Source organism: Centruroides vittatus, unplaced genomic scaffold (genome assembly GCF_030686945.1).
Source record: "Centruroides vittatus isolate TY-2023 unplaced genomic scaffold, ASM3068694v2 scaffold_3315, whole genome shotgun sequence".
NCBI classification, from domain to species: domain Eukaryota; kingdom Metazoa; phylum Arthropoda; class Arachnida; order Scorpiones; family Buthidae; genus Centruroides; species Centruroides vittatus.
The window spans coordinates 4625621-4640507 of NW_027122703.1; the positions used below are offsets into that span (position 1 = coordinate 4625621).

Below are 14887 nucleotides of genomic sequence, written 5' to 3' on the forward strand. Positions count from 1 at the left end.
ATTAACAAATTTCTTCTTAAATTTACTTTCTTAAAAAAAATGAAATGAAAATTCACTTATATTTGCTTGAAATTTGCATAATTGAAGAAAATTTTAAGGACACGGATAAAAAGATTTTTACTAAAATATCCGCGAGATGTATAAACGAATGAAAAATATTTACTATCTCTACATGTATCTGTTTACTTTGAATATTCAAACAGAAAAATCTAGTTAATAAATAAATTACATTTTATTAAGTAAACAGAAAAGTTTATAATGTATTTTAAATTATTAAAATTTTAAAATAAATAATTAAAAAAGATAAAATAATATCCATAATTTTAATTGCTATCAATAAGGATTACTTAGGGTAAATTTTATTTAATAAATAAATGTTTAACAAGGAAATTAATGGACAATGAAATTAATGAAGTTTGGTCGTCTTTGGTTTTAAATGAATTAAAATCTTCAGTTAACATCACTTGCTTATTAGAAATTACACGATTATCTCTCGGTTTTTTGTATTTTGTGCATTATATTTCAAAGGAGCGGTTATAAATAATTTTTCTAAATGATTTATAAGATTATATATTTCTATAAAAAAAATTGTAATAAATAATCAATAAATGATTTTGTGACTCAGTTTTGTGAATGTTTATGAGTTCACACTTTACTTTTATTACTTTCAGCCATCGAGAAAGAGATAAACAGGGAAAAGGTGTGGCTTACAACTTCTTTAGAAAACAATCTGTCTCGCCATCATCGTTTATAGGTGAGTAAATTTCATTTTTGTTTCATCTATTTATATCTTGTTCATCTTTTTATTTATATTTTGGTATTTTGAAGTAAGCTTCTTATAGTCTAAAGTACATTTTATAATTTTTTCTTGAATTTTAAATATTAGTTTAGTTTTATTTATGCTTTACTAAAAATATTTTCCTTTCTTTCTTTAATAAATTCACTACGTTGTTTTAATATACACGTATTTATTTAATAAAAACGAATTTGCTCTTTACAGAAACTAATCTTTTTTGTCTTACTAACTTATGTAGTCTGTATAGCTGCAAGTCGTTAGAAGATGAGACCTCAGACAAGTGCCATTTATCACTAAGATTGTCCCATGATTCTCAAATAATATCAACTAGTAATATAATACTCTAGAAAGATGTGATGTATTATAAATATATTTGTTCATTTTACTGTCTAAATGACAAAAACTTTTTGGTTTTGAAAGAATAATAGAAAAAAAAAACTAATCACTTACCTTAGCAGCCATTGAAGAATAAGGTTCGTCAAAAAGCAACCAAATTTTTGGCTTTATTTTTTGCCAACAGTTGAGTTTACCAGCGTAAAAGGCTTCTTCCATACGAAATTTTCTAGCTAGTTCTTCATCTGTGGGCTTTTCAGAATCAATGTCTAAGTTATCCAAAATAGTTAAGGTAGATTGGGTATCTCTGTGTGTAGTGTACGTCATCCAACAACAAGGTTCCACTTGATTGGCGTCCAATCCCCAAAATTCCAACTCTTCTTCGAACAAAGGTCCACAAACATTGGAAGGATAATGAAGCTTTCCCGTACGATAATAATTAAGAATCTGAGCAAACACACCCGGGTGTCTATCAAAAAAATATTCGTTAAGAATCGGATCATAATTGGCCAAAGCTTCTGTGAGTCTGGAAAGGCGAGTGGCAGGAATCTTTTTAAGGGTGGCTTTGTAAGTTTCAAATCTGATACCTCCGACATTTAGTATAACTCTGTTGTCTAAATCAATAGCCCCACGATGTCCATAGGTTTGGGATATGAACATGGTCAGTAAGTGCTACCCACTCTGGAATGAAAAAAAAATTTGAATTTTAAACTTACATTACTTAAACAATTTATGCATTAGTTTAGAAGTAGTTTCATACCTGCACATGGTATAACTTAGGCGCTTGTGGTTTAATTAAAAAAAAAAATTATTATTACGAAAGTGTCGCAACATGTAAAAGTGAAAGCACACACGGTAGTTCAAAACATCAGAGTTATACAGGTAAGCCGACAAGCAACGGCGTTAGCTCAGAACTGAAAGTCATGCATCGATTGCACGAAAGTTCAGTCGCTCCCTCTATCTGAGAGATTCGTCAGTTATTTTATGGCACGTAACAATAAAATTATTGTAGCATTCTGTACACAAATTTGTGATTAATTACTTTCATTTACACTAATCGTCAACCTGCTACATTCTTCTCTATTGTTCTAACGGATAACAGGAACTTGATTAACTTCAAACGATGCTACTGTATTTTATTTTTTTCTCGATAATTTTCGAAATAATATCTTCCGTATTCTCTCATGCATCGTCGTAGAGTATATGTCTCGAATCAGTTCTTTTGTGTTGGTATTTGTTAGTTTCCTCCAAAGCAAACATTGATATTGTTGATGATGTCTTTTATATAACTGTGCAAACAAAAATTTGGTTTGCTAATCATTTATACAAATGGTGATATTTTAAATGCAAACGAATCCCGGATCGTGATGACATCATCGGCGAATGCTGTCCCCGCATAGGAGATTCTATCGGATACGTCATAACTGCATATCCCGGGCTTCACCTGTATTTTTCTTCGTGTGGTTCCGGTTTCATGCATATCGTTTTATAGTTGTATAAATACGTCAGTTGCCATGTTTGTTTTGACAGGAATTTCTAATAACATGTAAACTATGCTATTGTAAAATAGTAAATGTTTGTCTGATTAACGAGCGTAATTATTACAGTGTATGAATACATTTTTGTCGGTATTATTAACAAAATTTGAAAGGTTTATAATGCAGCATGAAAGGAAATTAAAAGTTATTATAGCTCATAATATTTTTCTCTTAAATTTTAAACGTTTACATTTTATATTATTATTCAATCGCCAGTCAAATTTTAAGCTTAACTTTTTCTCGAGATGGGTTTAAAATATGATAAAATTTAATATGTTTTCCTCGAATTACATAGTAAGAAAAGTAGGGAAAAATCATAAACAAGCGAGGTAACTTAAATTGTTATTTAAATATTAATAGCATATTTGAAAGAATTATTCCTTATTATTACTGTCGTAAACCCATTATAACAGGATAAGTGAACAGTATATTAAATTTATTAGTCATTGAGTTAACAATAAAATTCGAATAAGATAACTTCATACTACTTCAATAACATATTTAGTCAAACTTAATTGTAGCTTAACTGAATTTTGTCTTTCTATGTTAATGAATTTTCAGCGGACATTGTTTAATCCCCATACAAAACGTTACATATATATTGATAATAATAATAATATTTTTTTAAATTTACCTTTTATAACAGAGAGATAGAAAATCAAATAAATAGTCCAACTACAGCTAAGACTTATTTTAATAAAGTAAACATGATTTATGCATTATCGTTTTGTTTTTTTTTTTTTTTTTTATTTGTGTTCAGAATGTAACCCACAATTTTTTCCCTTCTTCAAAAACTTAAAAATTTCGAAAACTGCTCGGGAAATAAAACATATGGACTTAAAAATCTCAACTATAAAACAACGATTTGTTTGGATATAAACAGAAGTATTTTTAACGATTCTCTTCACAGTTTTGGCATCTATAAGTGGATAAATAATGAATGGCAAAAGAATCATTAAAGCAGAGCAATATCGGTTATTTTGGTAGCTTATCTAAACTACTTTATAAAAAAAGAATGATTCGTAATTCGCGAAACAATTTTATACATTCTCCTTATAAAATAAAAATTGGATCATTAAAGCCAAATGAACTTCACCTTTTTTAAGAGAGTTATTTTGGTACTTAAATACAAACACACAAATTTTATAAGCGATAACCGTCATTTTCTACGTGCGAAGGTGCCAAATTTGGCATGGAAATTAGAAAGTCACAGGTTATATAGCTTAAACATAACTGGTTTTTGCATGGTAATTTTATTTTTAATTATTTCTTTAACAGTTTAACGATATTAAATAGAATTCCTTGACCTTTACTCTTAAACTATTATTATTTTTTTAAACTGTATTGTGTGTGTGATTTAAGTATATAACGTCAGTTGATCTATTTATAGCGAATAATAATCTCACAAGTCTGTTTTCATGCTGACAAAGGATAATAAAGTTGATATTAATGTAAGCTAGTTGAATAGATACGTGTAAAAATCAGTTTTAATATGTTGAAGATCCATTAAAAGTTTGTCTAAAATTTACTGATAAAAAAAATTGTGTAACTTAATCTTGCTTATTTGAATAATTTTATCGATGAACTCAAAATTTAGTCTATCGTATAAATGTAGGACTAATTATATTTTTATCGTAAATAAGTTGATCATCCATTAATTAATGTCTTACTCATTCCGGTCGATTTATATATTCTGTAACAGAGGATACGTTGCCGATGCAAATTATAAACGAATGTGTCGTTTCTAACAATCAAATTCGATTCGTTACGCTCTCTTTTAATAAATAATGCACCATGTCCATACACTCAATGATATCCCGGCCCAATACACGTTCCAAGCTAATGCGAAACGTCACAAAGAGGTGATTCTATGCTTTAATTACGTCACATAAAACCCATAAAACGTGTGATGTCACACATACAAAATAATTACTGTATCTTAATAATTTTTTTACGCTGGACTTTACATTAAATACTAGTTTTATTTGAATAACGACACTTTATAACGTCACACTAGATGAATTCGTCACGAATAAAATATCACGTTTTCAATGATTTCATATTAGATCTCTGTCTTTACGGCTTTCATTTTCTCCGTAAGGAAATGTTTAAAAGCGTTTATTTTATCACAAAATTAGTTTAAAATGATATAACATCAAAATAAAGTTAGTATTTTTTAAATAAAATTTTTTACACAACGCATACATTATATATTAATAGCGCTTTTACACGAAATGGCATCAACCAGACACTCGAGCTAATCTGACGTCACACACAAAAATCTAAGTTGACATCACCGAGATAACAGGGTTTACGACGACGTCATAGATGAGTAAAATTGAATAAAAATGGCGTCGTAGAAAATTATACTAATTTTGTTAAACGATTAATATTTTATATACGAAAGAATTTATAAAACTTAAATAAAGTGAAATGTTTTATTTCGCTATACGAGAAAAATGTCGAAATGTGTTAGCGCTAAACATAAAATTTTAAAATGATTATTATTATTTTTGTTTTTGCGTTTTACGATTACGGGTAAATTATTAAATATTAAAACTGATTGATCATAAACATATTTGTTGAAACGCCACATTAATGAACTCGCAGATTATTCAAAGAATTCGATTTATTGATAATTTATGCATTCTAATTGAATTTATCTATCAGTTGACTTGGAAACAAAAATACAAATGCAGGATCAATGAATATTTTATGCATTTGTAATGAATACACATAAGCTGTACAGTACATAACGAGCTTACATAGGATTACGTAAAATTTTCATTAGAAAGTTAATCTTTCTTTTAATTGAATGTTTTGGTCTTTAATTTCAAAAAGAAAAAAAAAACCCTGAAGGTAATTCATAGAAATGTTGACATCCAAACTCTCTCCCAACTTATCCTCCGTTGTTGACTATATTGATTAATGCGATTCTTGATAAAATAGAATGCTCCAGATTTAATTTCTAAAATATATATTAATCAAAAAATTCATTTTATTATACGGTTTTTTTCTGTTCCGGCAATGCTGCTTTACGTATTAGTATTGTTTAATAAGTCTTAATAACTTAATATTGCTTTATGCATCGATAGCAGAGACATTAATCTCGTATATTAAAAAGTTGGAAATGTCCGAAATTGGGCGGAGCCTATGTAAATCATAAAAATAACATAAACGACGTATCGATGCTAAGATATATAATAAAGGGATATTTTAATCTATCCGAATTAATTAATTTCCACGCTCGAGTACTTGCATGCATTTTATAGCTTCTATTATAAGACTCAACTCGTGTTAATTCATCACGTAACGACTCTTTAAACGACAAACAAAAAGTTTTTAATTTACAATTATTCCAATGTAATTTAATTGCAATATTTTACAGAGTCTTTACCGCAAATTCGGAAACATTAATAAAGTAAAAATAATTGATTTTTTGGCAGATAGACTAATACAAACTGTTAAGAATAGAAGTAGAGTATATCTTTTCTACCTTCCACTACCTGAATACACCTGCACTGTGTTGGCGAAATGCCAAAGCATATAAAAGCCATTTTTAAGGATAAATTGCTTTTAAGTCAATTTTGCACATTCTTACAATTTAAACTAAATTGAACTTATGTATTGATTTTTGCTAAGTTGTACTTAATTAATGAGAAAGGGAGAATAAAATAAGTAAAAAGTGTACTGTTTGGTTTTTCTAATGCTCTGAAAAGAATTGTGTATTTGTATTCTTCACAAAGGTGTCTGTGTGTGTGTGTGTGTGTGTGTGTGTTTTTTTTTTCCCTTTCTTGTCGTTGGTTCTTTCTATAGGTTGTATAAGAGCTGTTTATATGTAATGCACGTAAAAGGAGATCTTAAAAAATTAAAGTAAACATAATTTCTTTTCTTTATGCACACAGATAAAAAGATAATTGAAATGTGAAGAGTAAAGGATGATCTGTTTAAAGAAATCTATTGTTTTGAAAGTTGATAAACATCAATAAAAAGAAGTAGAGAGAATTATAAAATAATCGATATTGCAATGCCCATGCAATAATCATTAATTTGTTTCTATTTGGATGGGAAGAAAATCGTTAAAAGTGAGTGTAAACTCCATTTTCGACATTTTGATTGATTGCCCGTGTCATTTGTCGTCAAAAACACAAATGGTTCCAGATCGCTGTAGTCGGAATTTCAATTTTTAGCTTAAGCGAAAACATTTAAGAAAAGATAATTAAATAAATAGGTCGTGTCAGTGTCTGGATATATGAGAAATGATAGGAAAAACTCTTTAAATTTTCTCCCATCTTTTATATTGTCACCTGCCAGATAATGAACTGTGCCATGTTTTGGAGGGCGTAGTCATGGTGACGGGCACAAATGAGAGTACACGTGGTATGACATCAGAAAATATATGGGCGTATAGAGTACATCGTTATCATCAGAAAGCCCGGCTTTTTTAGTAAAATAGCCTAATTTTTCTTAATTTTATTATGTATTTGCTATACAATTGTCAAATGTTTGTTTCTTCTTTCAGAATATATATAACGCTAATATCAGTATATAGTTAAAATGTTGTTTTCGACATTTTCGGAAAAAGTTATTTATATTTACTCCCGTCTAAAACATGCAAAATTCCTGGAATATCGTCATAATAATATTATTTACTATATTGTGTGTGCGGGCGATTTTCCATTACTACACAATTCAGACTTTAACGGTCGTTTCCATTTGTAGAAATAGTTCAGTCGGACTAGTAATGTACTTTATTTTTTTAACACCAGTGTTTAACACGAATCCGACTTGCCGCCTGAATGACGCCGAATTAAGCTCGTTCATAGCAGGAATTTTATATAAGGCTTCCACAGCTTTACAAAGTTTTAAGTTTACCTTGTACAGATGATAAATATAATGATACATCTGTTGCTAGTTCTGCCTTTACTATAAACATTGTTTTTCTAACCCACTGTATGTTGTTCTCACGCGTTTATGATATCATTAACCGACTTAATCCATCCGACATCTTTAAGTTGATAACTACAACTTAATCCGATTATATTAATCCCTAAACAAGTTTGATTATCGAAGAATATTTACTTTTTATCCGTTTAATAAACAACTTTAAATGAATCTACTCATCATTTTTTATTATAATTTTCAGAGGCAAAAGAAAATAAATTCCAAAAAAAAAAAATCATAAGGATCAACCCGAGATAATTTAGTTGTGTTATATACGATCATATAGAAATTCTCTATCTATAAACCTAGCTATAAATTAATCTATCTGATATATATTAATCTGATAAAGGACATAATTTATAAAACACTCGTATTAGAACAAGTAGCTTGGAACAATAGGAAGTTTCGTAGTTTAATCAACTGTCGTAAGTTAGAACTTGGGCTTATATCAGTTATATATATATATATATTATGAGTCATAAATCGTTAATGGGATAGAAAGAGTGAATTCAGTTAGATTAGGTTAAACGCAGCTCTTACCTCGTAACTAAAAATAACGAATACTAAAAAATATATATATTCGGAGATTATTTCGTGCTTTTCACTCATAAATCTGACTAAAGCGTGTTTCCATCATCCAAGGGTCTTTTTAACGTTATGAGTTATGAATAATTTATATTAATATCTAACTCTATCCCTTTAATATTGATCTTCCTTATTACTCTTTAAAATAATCAATACCGCTGTATCTTTCTTAACATTGTATAATAAATTACTCTATTAATAATTAAAATATGAGTGAAAATTAAAATGTAAAAATTATGAGATTATCCGTGTTTTATGGCACAAGTCGAAGTTACAAAGGCTGACTTTAATTATTGCTCTTTGTTCTTTAATTTTACCGTAAAGATCTAATATTTGCTTACTAGTTTATGACTAATGAGGAAAGCAAACAGAATTGATACTCTTAAATACCTTTTTATTTTCTATATTGAGTTTTATCAAGTTTTTTATCTTTGTGTTTTTTTTTCTTTTATACAAGAATATTTCATTAATTCGATATTTAATTTTACTTAAAATTATTTTTCCAGTTCTAAACGTACAATGTTGTCCGCACAATTTATTGATGCAAGTACGATCTGTTATTCTGGACAAAAATTCTTTTTAATGGTTCGACAGAATATCAAATATAAATTTTCTTTTGTCCTATTGAGTTTTACCTCTGACGAAAAATTTCGATTTTATATTACTGCACAATAACTCGGTTTCTAAAAATGATAATGATGTCAACCTTCTTTTTGAAGTATAAAGAATTTCTAAACTATTTTTTAAAAACTTTCCACGTTCTTAAGATCTCTAAAGCTGACCATTGATCCTTCATGACTTTAGGGATCTTGATTCTATGAGTAAAATCGAGAACTAGCATTTAGAATTACAGGATGGTCCAATCAAACTTGTCGAGAGCTTGTATGGGACCCGGGGTAGAGTAAGTTCCTTTTGCCTCTTAGATGGCCATTTAAATATCTTATTTTAACATTAATTTTATAGGAATTCCTATGAGTTTCTAAGTTTTCTCCTGGCCTGGGAAAAATCTCCAGCTCTCCTCTCCTCTCGATGTCTCTGTTCCTAATAGTTAGGTAACTATTTTTGCAAGTAATTTAGCAATTTCTGAAAGCTTGTCAAGTCTTTTTAATTTACGTAATTAAACAAGAACGAACTCATTTTTTAATAATTTTTGCAAAGTTGTTAAGTTAAGTAGTAAAAGAAAGCAGTTTAATTTTTTAAATGGTCAACTGTCTTTTGGGCCACCCTGTATATAACCCTTATTTATAATTTAACAAATTTTATGAATTTTGAATCCTGCAAATGAAAGCTATACCAAATTATCGGTTAGATCATTGTAAGATAAAAAAATTTTCGTTCTTTTGATAGAATTGGCTGGAAAATTCGAAGTGCGTGCTATTTTGCATTATCTGAATTCGATTTAACATATTTTTCGTGCCATTTCTACTGTTTCGTATAAAGGTTTCATTGCCTTTGACAGACAATATATGACGTAGATAAATGTGTTATTTTACAAAGGAAAATTTGGCAGATTTATGTGGAAATTGTGAACACAATTAATGAATTTACATTAATGAACGAGGAGCCGAATAAGAATTTTTACTTGTCATTCCATATAAACAAACTAAATTATCAAATGGAAATAGAAAAGAGCATCCTAAACCTTAAAAGAGAACCTAAGCAGCGAGAAAAGGCTGTGCACTTGAATAATATAATGGAGAATTTCTGTACTCTTGAATTTCATCTGGAATTCCTACTTGCGCATCACGACTAAAGCTAGGCAACATCATAATGTTGTTTCACAACTTAACTGTAACAGAAGGACTACGTAATGGCTGGTGGCCCTTCGTGCCTTTGCTTCTGAATCACGTTTTGGACGGGAAAGTGCCCGCGGCATGTTTGTAGAAAATCAGGTTTTTAATCTATATTCTAGATTGAAATCATCGGTTATAATGATTTTACGATTCCTTTGATTCAAGTATTCTATTGAAATTAAAGGATGGTTATTAAAGCGTTATTCGAAGTATCGTGCCACTTGATAATTTACAAAATTATGATTTTATTATTATAATTTGGGGTTTGAAATGCAGAAAATAGAATTTCTTTCTTCCATATTTGTATTTTATTATTACAGTTTATTATAAGCTATAGTCTCCCTATAGTATATAATTCCCAAGAAGGGAAAAAATAATTTTTTTTTTTTAAAGTTTAAATCCTTTTTCTTGGGAAAATTTTTTTAGATGTTTCTTCTCTTTATAGAATTTATGTCTTTTATCAAAAAATAAACTTATTTTTAGATCTCTACTAAATTTAAAATTATAGAAAATTGCATAATAACTTATATCCTTATTCATAAAATAATAGATCATGTTTTTTTAATATAAAATCTTTCATAAATATATAATATGATAAAACAGATAAATCGATTGGAAATCATTTTATTTTTAATTAAAAAAATATAGATTTTTTTATATATATATAAAAGAAAATAATGATGACAATAGATAAAAATAAATTTATTTATTTATATACTTTATAATATTTTAAAATTTATAAATATTTTTAAATAGGGTTCTCGTTTAAATCACGGTGTTTTTTAAATAAGTATTTCAATTTCTAAATTTTTATTTCAAGTAATATATGAAATAAAATTTTAAAACATTTTAAACAATATTTAAGCTTAATAAAAATTCAAGAAAACATAAAAAGTTATATTGCATTTTAAATTATTTAATATAATATAAAAAATTCAATACAACAAAAGATAAGAAATTTATAAATATTATTTACTTTACATTAAATAAATATCTTTAAAAACGTATAATTTTAATACGTTTCACTTTAATGTAATTTCAAATGGCAAAGTTGAGGTTGTATCCGAACTCCATCTTTAAATCTTAACTGTCTTTAGTAAAAAAATCTTAAAATGGCTATCAGTTGACAACTATTTAAGTGGTTTATATGTACTGTTGACCATTCACCGGTCATCGTTCATCCAATTTATTTACTAGACACGCTAAAGTCATTTATGAAAGTAATCCTAGCATGTTTATCTGTGTTCACGTTAAAGTTTATTTTTTTCCCTTTGCTACCAGTCGAGTCGAAGACAGTAAATTTAATCGAATCTGAAGTGATGAGATTACTACAAGTTCTTGCCTTAGGTTTTCGTTCTTCTTAATAACATTACTAATGCAATTTGATCCGATATAGTTAGCAATGCGATAATGGGTGAAGTCAATCTCTTCCTGATGCTAATGGATATTTAGAAGTATATTCCATTTAAACAATTTTGCTTGATTAAAGTTCTTTCCTGTTTTCCTTTGAATATGTCTTGGGAGTTCAACGCGTGTACAGTCATTTTCCTTTTTATATAGTGTTTGGTATTCAAAGTTCCGCATCAGCAAATCCAAATTTTAAAAACTCCAATACGGATTTATATATATAGGATGTTTTTAAATATAATAAAATCAAGCACTCTACTTTACATTATTATTATTATTATTATTATTATTATTACTTTTTTTCTGTTTAGTGAACAGTTCGGACTTAATATATTTTTCCCCATGTAATATTCAACAGAAAATCATGAAAGATTAAGCAGCGGAGAAAGTCAATCGGAATAATCTAACAAGATACAGTATATCATAAAATGGTATGAAAAAAACACCCATAAGTTATGAAAATTCTTTTAAAATGTATCAATTGACGTATTTATTATTTATTTTAAATTCTTTTAATTAAAAAAATCAAATATAAATTTATTTGTCAAAGATATTAATAAAATTTTCATGAGGAGAAACATTTGCGAGAATCGAAATTGGAAGACACTTTGGAATGCATCAAATTGAGTAGGGAGAGGAGGTTAAAATAAGACGCTTCTGAAAGTAAATATATTCTTTTACTACGGTATTCAAATACTTTAAAGTTAGAGAAAAATTAGCTTAGTCACGAGAATTGAGGGAAAAATTTTAATAATAATATTTTATTTTAAAATCAGTTTTTCACCTGCGCTTGTGGTGGCAAGAAGGCATAGTCGCTGTTTATGGCAAAGAAACGTCACGAGAATTCTCAGAATCGCATAACGATCCATCATTTCTGGGCGTGTACGGATAGAAAAAAACAAATACCATTTGCTATCACTTAGATAAAGCAGTTTTTATTCCCATTTATCTCCTTAATAGACGGATCAAGCGGAGGAAGCTGCATCCTTTATTCGATCAAGTTTCTTCCATAAAAGACGATCAAATAAATTGCTTCACTTTAATAACATCATAATACATAATAACTGGAAAACAAGTCGAATATTTTTGCTAAAGATCCAAAAATAGCTTATTTTTGGTTCCCCGAATGTTCAAAGTGCAAAACAGCTGACTAGCATCTCTTAAATATCAACAAGTCTCTTAAAATAAATATTCATCATTGTAAGACATATTGTTAAGGAATTCTCTTTTTAAAAGGTCAATAAAATATAAAGCAACTTACCTTATTCGGGTTTCTTTCATACATGATTAATATTTTTATAGGATATATGTGTTATCCTATGGAATAGAGATAACCCACATGATTGCATGTCGTGGTGTTCCCGTAGTGGGACTGAGCACTCATAACAGTCTACTAGCGACTCATGCGTTGCTAGGGAGCCGGTTTGTTGGAGAATGCAGTTTCCTAGGCGATTGTACTTCCTCTTAAACCAATCAAACTTGAGCAGTTTTTGATTTTACTATTTTGACAAGCAACACGACACTTTCTATACAGATTACGTGGATTTGAAACGTTTAGAAAATATTTGCTTCCGATACTTGTAGACCGAAGGCAACGTGTTTTCCATGGAATTGACTGAAGCCTTATTGATAGGGAAGCCTTGTTGAATATTCACGCATTCTGTCTATTGTACAGATGTATCGTTCGTAAAAGACTATTTTTTTTTATTTTGCTTAAATTTTACATTTCGTTACTGCTTACAACTTGTAAGGTTACATTTATTTTATTTTATTTTTTACCAGGGAATAGTCTTTAAGCGTGCTTTATTCTTTATCTGTTTATTTTTTTTAACCAGTTTATAATCTCGACTGTTTCAGTTCACTTGAACTGAATCACAACTTTCTGTTTTAGAATTTGAAAGATTTTATTATTCTTAATTTATTTTTAAACGTGATTTTATAGTAGGATGAACCTAAATTTAATTTTATTTAATTTTTTTTCTTTATAAATATTTTTCCAAAATTTTACGAAACGCGCTGATTCAGGCGCTTTTTCGACATGCCGAAATTTATCATTTCTGTTTTTCTTACAGAAGAGATTTATTTATTTATTAGTTATTTCGTCTTAAAAATTGCAATATATTATTTATGATTTATTTAGCGATAAAAACATTATCAAATATTTAGAAATAGTTTCAGACCCGAAGTCTTTATTAAACTAACGTTTGATTGGCCAATGCAATTTGTATCATAAAAGGAAAAAATAAAATAAATCATCAAGGAAATTCAAAGAACTGAATTGCAAGTCTTTCGATTTTTTTTTTTTTTTTTTTTTTTGAAAGAATTCTTCGGGAATCATCTCTTTTCTTCCTTTCTTCATTAGTCGGCTTTTCGATATCTTTCAACTACAAAATATCTTTTATACTTCGATGAGAACGTCTACTAGTTAAGGAATAAAATATATATATATATATATATATATAAATTTATACAGTTAATGATAAACTTGAATGCAAAGTCCTTATTATTGTATCTTAGTTAAGAAATATTGTACTCTGTATTTGAAAGCCAGATTTGTTAACGAAGTAATAATATGTTTTAAAGCCGTAAATGTGAAGTTTTCTATCAAATATTGTCCACTGAAAAATTAATTAAGTGTTTTTATTTTAAAGAAAAAATATACTCTACTGACAATGTCATTAAAATTCTTATATAAAATAGGCTGATGAATGGCATTTCAATTAGGCTTTACCATAAGGGGTTCACAGAGCCATTTGGGTTCTATAGCTTCAGAAATTCTTGCATATTTGTATATTTTGGAGGAAAAAAAAAAACCTTTAATTTTTGTCAGATTTTATTATTTAAAAAATATAATACGATATTTTAATTCTGCTCTTTTTTTAATATATTAACACCTAAAAAATAAATGGCCATTTCGTTATAGGGCCTCACTAATCTCTATAATTAATAATACAGTAGTTCAAATTTCTCCGTACAATATATTATCAATAGCGTTGTCTTCTATCTAATTCTCATTAATTACAATTAAAATTATCTAATTAATGATATTGTATCCCATAATTAGATATTAAAAAGTAAATAAATCTCATATGTCTTTTCGCCGGACATTTTAAAGCGAATTTGAAGAGATATATTGCAATATCATCTTTCAACAATGAGATAAAATATGACAAGAGAGATATGATTAATGGTAAATGGGATTTACTCAAGAATTCTTTATTTTCTTACCAATGATAAATTGCTTTATAACAAATTCGGATTTTTACGCTTTTCGGCTTAATTAAGTTTACGACAGAGATTCCGAGGTGAGAGGAAAGAAAGAAAGGAAAAAAAAATGTATACATAAATGAAACAAAAGTAGTAGAGGTGTCCCATTACAACAAATTCCCTCCACGAAAGTTAAATCGCATGTTAAATGTTTCGCTTGCAAAAACAAAACTTTATTAATAATTTTTTCTTTATAGATATGATAAATAAATGGAACGAAGTGG

The 14887-nt window shown here is 28.3% G+C and overlaps 1 protein-coding gene across 3 annotated transcripts in view; it reads right to left on the reverse strand.

The window, feature by feature from the left end:
- Nucleotides 1–13221, reverse strand: part of LOC136988467 (potassium voltage-gated channel protein Shaw-like) — a 31915-nt gene extending 18694 nt beyond the window's left edge. Inside the window, exons 1-2 of one of the 3 annotated variants that reach the window (XM_067286322.1) lie at nucleotides 12658–13221; nucleotides 1247–1810 (exon numbers count right to left, since the gene is read on the reverse strand). In XM_067286322.1, coding sequence (XP_067142423.1) covers nucleotides 1247–1789 — 543 coding nt within the window. In that variant the 5' untranslated portion in view covers nucleotides 1790–1810; nucleotides 12658–13221. Of the gene's footprint in view, nucleotides 1–1246; nucleotides 2909–12657 lie in introns of those variants that run through there. The other 2 variants (XM_067286323.1, XM_067286324.1) reach the window with 2 other exon arrangements.
- Nucleotides 13222–14887: the final 1666 nt, after the last annotated feature.